This window comes from Bidens hawaiensis, unplaced genomic scaffold (assembly GCF_021521415.1).
Source record: "Bidens hawaiensis isolate Kalapana, Puna unplaced genomic scaffold, B.hawaiensis_p1.1 tig00070547_1, whole genome shotgun sequence".
NCBI classification, from domain to species: Eukaryota; Viridiplantae; Streptophyta; class Magnoliopsida; order Asterales; family Asteraceae; genus Bidens; species Bidens hawaiensis.
The window spans coordinates 8755-19888 of NW_027506653.1; the positions used below are offsets into that span (position 1 = coordinate 8755).

The 11134-nt window shown below is 32.9% G+C and overlaps 1 protein-coding gene across 1 annotated transcript; it reads right to left on the reverse strand.

Moving 5' to 3' along the window:
- Positions 1 to 8669: 8669 nt before the first annotated feature.
- LOC143618359 (GATA transcription factor 8-like) lies at positions 8670 to 10368 on the reverse strand. Its single transcript, XM_077090608.1, has 2 exons — positions 10132 to 10368; positions 8670 to 9578 (listed from the first exon to the last, which is right to left on the reverse strand). Exons 1-2 carry the CDS (start codon positions 10366 to 10368, stop codon positions 8838 to 8840), a joined length of 978 nt encoding a protein of 325 aa, XP_076946723.1. The 3' UTR covers positions 8670 to 8837.
- Between the last annotated feature and the right edge of the window lie 766 nt (positions 10369 to 11134).

Here is an 11134-nt window from a genome sequence, read left to right on the forward strand (position 1 = left end):
TCATCGGTGATCGAACACCGTTTAAATTGGACCCACGAAGAAATTGACGATTGAATGATGGGATTGGAGGAAATTTACATTACGGGTTTGAGGATTGATTATAACTGAACAGTGTATCAGTGTTTTTGGTTTATAACGTGTGGATTAAAGTGGGTTAATATTTTAAAGGTGCGATGGAGGATTGGGAAAGTTGCCGGGACGACGGTGGTATGAGGCCGTTAAGTTGTCCCTAAACTTGTCCTTCACATGTCATTATATTTTGCTCAAACCACTTCTCCAGCTCGTATATACCTACACGAGTCGTATAAGCCCTGAGCTATTAAAGACCAATCTATATAGCTTGTATAGGGCTATACCGTATACGCCACAAAAAACTGTTTTTTGTTCTTCTCCGTACACTTGTTAGTTATGCGCTCATATAACCCTATATAAGTCGTATAGCATATGCAGTCACCATGAAGGTGGTGTATGAAAATCACATCTATTCAACAATAACTGAATTGTTAACTGATATTTATGGTAGGGGTATGTATGGGGCGCTTTGGGGCGGTTTTGAGCCAAATCCATAACCATAACCGACCCATTACGACGGTTTTGGTGAATCGGTTTTGTAGGTTATAGTGAGTCGGTTATGGGTCGGTTAACTGTAACCAAAACAATTAATTGGGACTAAAATTTTGGTACCAATTATTACAAAAAAAACGACATGACATAATCTAACAACGTATATAATCTCTAATATTAATACCAAATATTCAAAAAAAAGAATGACATTATATAATTCAACAATGAAATTCAACTTAATTTGATAACAACGTTGAACAAAAAACATCAAAATAATATAATCCAACATGTTTGGTGAAAGTTAATCCCAAACTTATTTTGGTAAAATAAATGGGTCGGTTCGGTTATAGCGGTTTTGAAATTATCTTTAACCAAAATCGACCCGTATTTGGCGGTTTTTTAAAATTCATTAAACCTGTCCACCGATTATGTCGGTTATCGGTTAAAATTGGTTCGGTTATGGTTCGGTTTAACGGTTATAACGGTTAAGTTGTTCACCCCTAATTTATGGAGGGTTTGTTATTGATTCTAGAATACCGGATTCCTAGTATTTCGTTGTGTAATCTCCAAGACAAAACTTTTGAAGAATAACCTTAAAACTATTTAGTTTGGTTATGAAACGGACATCAGTTTGTATTGTTATTGGATTAGTCCCAAACGAGCTAACAAAATTAAACGCTATGCATTCATTTGTTCAAAAATTCTATTTTAGACTGAATGAGTTATACAAGCTAAATCATAAGGTTTAAAATAACAATTTACTATGTTCTACAAGAAGAATGTCATCTCTAGGACCCTTAAACCATATATCTTTTAAATTGAGATTAACATGCCAAATTGTTTTCAAACATTTAAATTCTGACTAAAAAATACCCAAAATAAGTTATCGAGTAAACACACTGGTCAACCCCTGACCCTGTCGGGTTGACAAGATCACGACCATTTAGATAAATGTGTTCGCGGGTTCTACTTAACACGTTTAAACTAAAACGAAACCTACCATTTTCGTGTTATATTTTTGTCTCGTCGGAAACTAACATCCATAGTTCTCATTATAATTGATAGCCAATTTCCTAAATATTTGTGTTCAACTGAATTAAAAGAGAAAAAAAACTATTAATTTTGTGAACTCACAAATTATAAGAAATAGATTCCACACTATATGAGCACAACACAAAGTTTTTAGCTTAATGCTTGAAGTGTTGTATTTGTACAAATACCCTCTAATAAAACATTGAGGAACAAGACACTTTAACATACATAATACATATATAAAACTTTATTGGGCCTTCGAAATAACGAGCCTTATACTGTCGCACCTCCCCGAGAAAAGAAGTTAACACAAGCTAGCTTTGGTAGCCAACCTCGTTACAAAATTGAAAGCGCAAAATCCGAACTTGTTACTTTGTTTACTTGGTACTCAAACATGTAGTTTGTTCAAATCATAGGGACCATTTGTGTAATAAACTTGATATTAATTTCTTCGCATAAAAGTATTTATTTGTTTTTCGAGATATTAATAATATTTGCATTATAAGCGCCCAAAGCTGAGGTGGAGATCGCACGCTAAAGGTATAGTGTTGTAGTCATCGCAGTCAGGCATCGGCACATAGGGAAGGGCAACAACATGTTGTATACTTGTATTTAAATTAATTTTTATAAAATTTGTAAATCGGTTTTTTGATGAAGACTGGAAGAACAAGTATGAGAGCATCGGCTGTAAAATGTGATTGTGGGGAAATTGGGTGAAAAATTGATGTAACAATCATGGCATGTATGTTAGAAGATCGGGTGTAGCATTGTGGATGGTTTTAGAATGAAATTTTTTGACTAGGCACGCATATTGTATAATACCGTAAAAAAAATATAAATATTATACTGGAAATAGTCATATGTAAAAAGAGTTAAGAGAAGTTTGAGAGGGGTCATCTTACAATTGTTATATCAAAACATGATACTGCCAAAACTTAGGTTTGGTATATAATCGGGTACTTAATTAGTTGATTATACTTATATACATGTTTGTTGAAGATGTTTCATGATATTATGTTTCTTTTTTTTTTCTTTTGTTGTAAAAAGAGAGTGTAAGTACCATATTAACACTCTACCATTGAATAGATAACAAACATTCAAATTACAGGTTTATGATTTGACGATGATGCCTCACCACATCACAGCGAATTTGGTGCACTATTGGTGGCTTCAAATGACAAATCACAACCCAAGAGTAAATTATTTCGAGAACTTTAAGCCTGATAATGGCAAGGGAAGAGTCGAAGGGGTGTGCTCCAAGAGAATAAACAATTACAACAACGAAAATAGCAAACACAAATCGTTTTAGTTATTTCTATCAATTGTCAATATTTTTAAAAACTTTTTTTTATTTTATACAAATATCTATGTTATGTAAATTAAAAAAAAAAACTATTAGTCTAAATTTTTACATATGTATGAAATATACATACGCATGATTTACACATCCCGCACACGATTTATAGTTCAATAAATAAACAAATCTATCTATCTATTCTAATAAAGTAAAATAATTGTGGACACGTGTCAGTTTGTGGTTAAATCCCATAATTTTTTTCCTCCAAACTAATAATTATGTCATATATCAATAATTATTTACTTTTCTTTTACACTTTATTTATATTATATCTATAACATGATTAAATTATTCACTTTCCTTTAAACTCTATTTTATTATATATACTATACATTTTTATAAAAATAAATATTCTTATAAATAATAAATATATGTTTTAAATCTATCCATTTATTTTTTTCAATTAATTTACGAAACTATATATATGTTAAAATGTAATAATATATACCATTCACTTTCATATATAATAAAGTTTATCATAGTCAAATTCTCGGTTATTTTTTATCAATGATTGTTTCAAGTTTTTTGTGTGACTCAAAATTAAATTGTTACGGGTCAAAAGTTGGTAAATAGATTGTGTGGTACAAGTTAATTACATTTGGCTCAAAATTTGTTACGGGTCAAAAAGGGGTAATATGAGTATTTTTAAAAGTTTGGGAATGCAAGTAAATTATCATCAAATTTGTTACGGGTTCAAAGTTTTGACTTGAAAAATGTCCAAAAAAAATGAAAGTTAGAATTTTAAACGTGATTTAGGTTTCAAATTTATTTTCAATAACATTTTTGGAAATAATGAAAAGATTCGGGATTTGGCTAATTGACTATTTTTCTCACAATTATTAAAATTTAAGAAAATACGGCGAACACTTTCGACATGCTACCTCCAGGCCTATCAATGCTTTTAACTTTGATCAAATTTGAAAATTTTGTGTCAGCATTGACTTATTCTTTAATGGTGATTAAAATGTAATGTGTGAAACATGTGATACAAAATTATGCTCAAGTGAAGCAAAACATTAACAAAATTGAACAGGTTAACGTGTTATTATTATTTGTTATCATTATGGCAAAGTCGAGAAGCAACCTCAAAATTATAAAAATCATTTTCATTGTGTAGCTCAGAACTATTATTATATGAAAATTCTTTTTTGAAATTGGTTCATACCAAAATTCTTTTAATTATATATATATATATATATATATATAGGGTAGGGTTAAAATGAAAACTCACTTGAGTTGTGAAAACCCGTGAAAACCCTATGTAACATCTTTCTTTTTTTTGTTACATGTAATATATGTTGTAACATTTAATACAAAACATTGAAACATCAAAAAAAAATTGTTTTGCTATTTTTTAACATCTTTTTACTAATTTTTGTATATGTTTTCAGGAGAGAGAAAAAGTTATATTTATATTTACATTTTTATTCACTTTAATTATGGACCACAAGATTTAAACATTAATTAAAAACATGTGGTTGAGAATGGGTTTTTAGAGTTTTCACAACTCAAGTGGGTTTTCATTTTATACTTAGAGTTCATTTTTTTGAAAAAAAAAAATCATTTTATGATATAAATAAAATCAATTTATATACACATAGTATAGATATAAGCATAGATGTAATCATTTTTCGATATACGATATGTACTTAATTGTTTTATTTATAACTTTATTATTTGGATCAACTCGTGTGTTACACGGGCTCTAAAGGTAGTTTAGTTATATATTTTATTAAAATGTTAGAAGAGATTAATAAACATTGTATTCCTAAAATTTTTGGTATTTCAAATTTTCATTAATTACTATAATATCCTATCTCAAATTAGTATTTTATAACATATATATTTTGTATTCATTGCTAATTTCACTATTTTTATTACGACTACTTTAATTATTTTACTATTACCTATTTATTTATTTATTTATTTACTATAGGTATATGTTTTTCCTTTATGGTCTAAAGGTTTAGTATTGAATTTGATGTTCTTTTATTTGGTCTCATGCTTATGGTTTTTGAGCCGAGTGTCTCTCTAAAAGCAACATCTCTATTCTTTATTACTATATGTTTTATAACCCATTATTCGATCCGGTTTACTCACTTCCAGTATTTAATTAGAAAATAAATGAGCTAAGATTGAACGGTGATAATTCGAAAATAAACGAAAATAACCTTTCTTACAAAATGTGTGAATTTGTTGAGGATTGAAATTTGGGCTCAGCAACTGAAACAGGCTCACTTACGTTTTCAGTTTTTCTAATGTCAAGGCCCAAAATACAAGTTCCTTCGTGTTCATATTTAATAAAGTGCCATTTTCGTCCTTGGGTTTGCCAAATAATGCGAATTTAGTTCAAAAAGTTTATATTTTGCGTATGGACTCTCTACGTTTCTCAATTATTGCCAATTACATCCAAATCACTAACATCGTTAAATTTAATCGTTAAGTCAAGGTAAACATGTCTTTTCACTATTTATTTATTATATGAGTAAAGTGCCAAAATCGTCTCTGAGGTTTGGTCATATTTGCAAATTTCGTCAAAAAATATTTTTTTTCGCAAGTAGACCCTCGATTTTTCCCAACTGTTGCCAATTTCGTCCAAATTATTAACTCGGTCTAAATTCAACGTTAATTCATGGGTGTTACCGTCCTTTTACATATTTGTTTACATTGTTATTATTATTACGCCGAGCTAAACCCCATATATGACTAAGAATAAAGAAGAATAAACAAACGGATAATATATTGGATTCAAACATAGGAATCGTGAAATGCTATATATGTTAGGGATGAGCAAAATCGGTATCGGTGCCGAACTGGTAATGAAATTGGTGTCGATTTGGTACCGTCGGTACCGAATCGGTACGAGTTTTCGGGGCCAGTACGGTACCGGTATTTCCCGAATTTTACCTCAAATATCGGTACCGTACCGGTACCGAACCGAACATTTTGGTACCGGTACCAAACATTTGCGATTTTCGGGATTGGGATTTTTGGTACCGGTACCGGTACGTTACCGAGCTCATCCCTAATATATGTCATCAAATAAACACATAATAACAATAATGTAAACAAACATGTAAAAGAACAGTAACACCCATAAGTTAACGTTGAATTTAGACCGAGTTAACAATTTGGACGAAATTGGCAACGGTTGGGAAAAAATCGAGGGTCTACTTGCGAAAAAAAATAATTTTGGACGAAATTCGCAAATATGATCAAACCTCAAGGACGATTTTGGCACTTTACTCATATAATAAAGAAATAGTGAAAAGACATGTCTACCCCTGACTTAACGATTAAATTTAACGATGTTAGTGATTTGGATTTAATTGGCAAGAATTGAGAAACTTGGAGGGTCTATATGCAAAAAATAAACTTTTTAGACTAAATTCGTATTATTTTTCAAACCACTAGGACGAAAATGGCACTTTACTCTATTTAAAAACATCCATAACTAGTAAATATTAAAAATATATATATATCACAATGTATAGAGTTTAAACTGGTAAGTCTAATTAAATGTGAGAGAACCATATTGTAACTTCATTAAGGGCATAGTGTAACTTAAAAACCATTGTGCTTAATCCACTTATATCGAGTGAACAGTAAAATTTTGTGAAAGGTCGTCCATGCCAAATACTACGTATACAATTAAGTATCGAAGGATGATAAAAACTAGTTTATAATTGTCTAAACATTTTCTACAAAATCATATGGAAAGAATATGAACAAATTTAAAATTTTAATGCTATATTTTTTAATATTTTCGAAGGCATTAAATTGGGATCCGGTTATGGATACCCATATTTTCATTTAATCGCACTTGATCAATCCATGCCTATATTTGTCGAACGACTTACAATTGAATTGATATCCACCAGCAGGTAACCGTACTTGTATTCATTTGAGCGAATGTCATACATACATGTCTACAATATGTATACGACACGTAAGTTTATATTTATTTATGTGCAACTCATTCCTCTAACCTAACACACGAGATACTAGTAAATAAACGCAGACTCATTCAAATTAATATTACAAGGTGTATTGGTTTTATTAACCTCAGCTATCACCTTTTGGTCACCGCAATCTCAAATAACAAATTTGGCTGATACTGATCCCACATTTTATCATATTTGTTCCCAACGGTCCACAATTAACAGAATACTAACGCTGTTAGTTGCAGGTTGCCAAAAAACACTTTTTGCCAGAAAAGTAATATTTTTTTTTGCCGGGAAACTCAACCTTAACACCATCACCACTTGAGCACCACCAACCGATTCTGACAATGGTTCCAGGGTTCCGGTAACCTCAATAACTGGGCTTCTACTAGAAAAATGTTCTCCAATCTATGGTTACAAAGATGTTTAGGGCGAAAATGTTGAGCTTTCCGGAAATAATGTGAGCTTTCCGATCAAAAACGTTTTTTCAGCGGCCTGCAACTAACGGCGTTAGCATTCTGTTAGTCACAGAGCCTTGGGAACAAATATGATAAATGTTGGAATCGTTAACAGCCAATTCGTTAGTTGAGAGGAACAATGACCAAAAGGTGATAGTCGGTTCTATTCTAAACCACTAATAAAAAAGAGACAAAAGGACATATTCATAAAAAAAGGAAATTCAATCTATTCTATAAAGATAATCAAATAGAAAGGATAATAAAAATCGATTTCAATTTCGAGCAATTTATAATAACTTTATAATAACTAATAATTTTATAATAACTAATAAATAGAATTCGAAATTCGAAAAAAAATGAGAATTCTATTTAGAATCCCTTTTCTTTAGAGAGAATTCTCGGTAAGATTGAGATGAAAACAAGAGAATTTGGATAAGAGCAATAGTTAGCTAAAAAAAAGCAAAAGTTATGTACTAAAAATAGGATTCTAATCGATGAATCTTGAAAGGAACCACGCCCCGCAAAAGGAAACTAGATGGTTGGACCAAAAGGAAAGCAATTCTTACTTTAACTAAACAGTTATGAACGATTTCAAAATTTCAAGTTGAATTGACTAATCCGGTATATTTTCCACGTTTATAGGAGTGCATCTATGTTTCTGCTTTACGAATATAATATTTTTTGGGCATTTCTGATAATATCAGATAAGGACGCCTCGCGAGCCGGGCTTTTAGAGATGAGGCCTTTTGGCGAAGCCAAGTCAATTTCGGGCCACCAAACCCTGCAACTGATAAAAAGGCCCTATGGTATGGAGTAAAGGGAAGCGTGTACGTTGTCACACCCCCTACCTTCCAAAGGTGCCTAGAGGACGGGCCAGACGCAGCAGAGCGACGACCCGGGAGCGGATTCCCCACCGGCGGGGGGGGCAGCCATCTCAAGGCACATCACGACCTACAGGCAACACCGGCGAGACCTGGGAAGGCAACCCGATTGGGAGTCAGAGGATCCATAGTACCTGCAGCCTCCCGGACTTCATCTTCATCATTTTTGAAAGCGGGGGATTAATTAATAAATACCAATACACCATCTACCAATACACCATCTTACAACTATATTTAAATCAATATAAAAATTACATTGTTTCGCCTAATTAATAAAGTACTGAAATTAACAGTTTCTTTTGTTAGTCATAATTGTTTAAACACAAATGATTTTGACTTTTGACATAACATAAACTCAAAATTGATTCAAAACACAAAAAGGGTTGAAGAATGGCAAAATGAAAAACATCACAAACCACAAAAGGAAACCATTACCTAACAATAAGCATAACAAAACATGCTAAAAAGACTCTTCTACCCTCCTCTGTTAAGTTTTAACCTTACCTTCACCACCAACTAAATATAACGTCATTTCTATTCCTCTTCCTTCAAACCTATACAACCAAATACTGTAACTCAATAACCAAAACTCATTTCCCTTCTAAGCATAATCCACTTGAGGGTTCATGTTCAGGATCAACTCAGGCTCGTTCGCAGGCCTCACGGTTACCATTTTATCACTCGGTCCAAACTTGGTTCTCATCTCAACCACCTTCTTATGAGAGTTGGAATGCAAAGTAGGAACAAAAGTCGGGCTAGCTGCAGGCCGATACTCGGGGAACAACCTCCCCGACTTGTACCGAACACCACACGCATTGCAAAGGGTCTTTGGGCCCAATGGGCCGGCCCGCCATTGGGGTGTCTTGGTAATTTCGCAATGTAAACACTTCCTAACTCCTTGTCCCGACTGGTTTTCGTTTTCATTTTGGCTGTCGTTCTCGTTTTCCTCTTGGGTTTTAGGCTTTTTCGTCTTCTTTTTCTTAACCAAATCTGGCCCTGGCCCACAACGTGACGTGAAATTCTTTTCAACGGGCATGATAACCATAGGAGAGAGGAGTTCAACCATGGCCCATGGATTGAAAGTTGTGGGCCTGGGACGTTTGGTGCGGGCCCGTTGTGGGCCGCGTTGGATCGGGCTGAGTGGGCCCGAGTAGGAGGTGGAGCTCGAGCTGCTGCTGCTGCTTTCAAGGACCGACACAGGACTCGAAACCTTGAACGGATGGTGTGCAACCGTTATTTCTATTTTAACCGGAATATGATTTTCGTTAATCGTCATCCCACTGCCCGAAAACGAGTCTTCAACAAAGTTTGAAAGCCATTCCAGCTGGACAATATCCTCATACTGTAAAAGAAACATAACCCAAGATTATAAAAAATAAATTATTTAATTATCAATCAACTTAACTACAGGTACACAACTTTCTACCTCCTTGATTCCAAATTAAGTAGACTTTACTCCTTTCACATGTAATATGACCAAATTTCAAACAACTCTTACTTTTTAAACAATCAAAAAATTACAATTATTGATGGGCCTACATAATTAAAAGATAACATTCACTGATTGAACTGCCTTTGTCTCAAATCTGAAGTTTACACTTAATTTTTAAATATAAATTAAGAAATATCTTTTATAAAATAACGTAAAAATACCTTAAATCAAACTTCACCCTACAGTAAGTTTGGTACCAATAAACAAAAGAACTATGCACTAACCATGTGCATAATCATCATCATCATACACCCACTTAATGCTTAACTGGCAACCAAGAACTTATATGGATGACATCATTAAGATTATTATTATTACTATTAAATATATTGATAATAATAATAATAATAATGATAAAAGCATGTCAACTGTAGTTTCCTGCACTGAACTGCAAACTACTCACCGGAACAGCAATCTCTGCAGCCAGACCCGCGGCGTTATCGCTGCTGCCGCCACCAAAAATGGGGTCGGAAACTGGAATCTCATTAAAATTGTTGGTCCAAGTGTTGGGAAAGTCATTGAATTCGACCGGATTAGCTGCGGCTTCTTCGACAGCAGGGAACTCGATCAAATCATCAATGTGGTCAAAGAAGCTTGAGCAATCAATCTCAACCTCTTCCATATAACTCTGGCCTGCCATTTTCTTTTGAAAGACAGTATGAATATTATTATTATTTCATAAAGCACATATAGAGAGAGGAAAAGATGACGTCAGTATGACAATTCAAAGGTTATCAGTAAAGGTTATTTTGGGCAAGAAGATAACCAGTTTTGATAGGTGTATTTTCCCCAAATTTAATTTGGAGGTGTTTATCTAAAATTAGAAAAACCCTAATAATCCATGGCTACGTGTTTTACTACTTTTCACCGGTCAATTCAACCGGTATAATAATAATAATAATAATAATAATAATAATAACAACAACAACAATAAGCTTACTTCGGAATTAATGGCGGAGTCACCCAAAGCTTGTGAAATTGAGTACAGTTACACCTGCAAAATTAAAATTTAAAATTCAAGTTCAAAAACTACATAATATTATGAACCAGAATTATGTAAATATGAGTCGGTATAAATGCTAATTACAGCTTATTAATGCATTACACACTTAAAAGTTTAATTAATTTCACAAAGAAAACAGTGTAAGTTGTTCAGAATTGACGTAAATGAGCGAAAATCGTAACAAATTTGCAAAATAATTACGATGACGCAAAGGCGAAACGAATACGTGGAGAGTTAATTAAGCGGTAAAAGGCTCATTATAATTGGATGCAAATTACCTGAGGATAAAAGCTAGCCCTAAAATAATAAAGCTTCAAGTGAACAGAGTAAATGTGAAGGCGAAAACTACAATGATATGATAGAAAGAAGGTGAAAGTGAAAATTATTATTATTATTATTTCAT

What these genes read in the sequence shown, in the direction of transcription:
- LOC143618359 (XM_077090608.1), bottom strand. Translation starts at nt 10,368, where the DNA reads ATGGCAGGCCAGAGTTATATGGAAGAGGTTGAGATTGATTGCTCAAGC. An exon ending in CTGCAGAGATTGCTGTTCCG is followed by an intron (nt 9,579 to 10,131) that starts GTGAGTAGTTTG and finishes TTTCTTTTACAG; the next exon opens with TATGAGGATATTGTCCAGCT.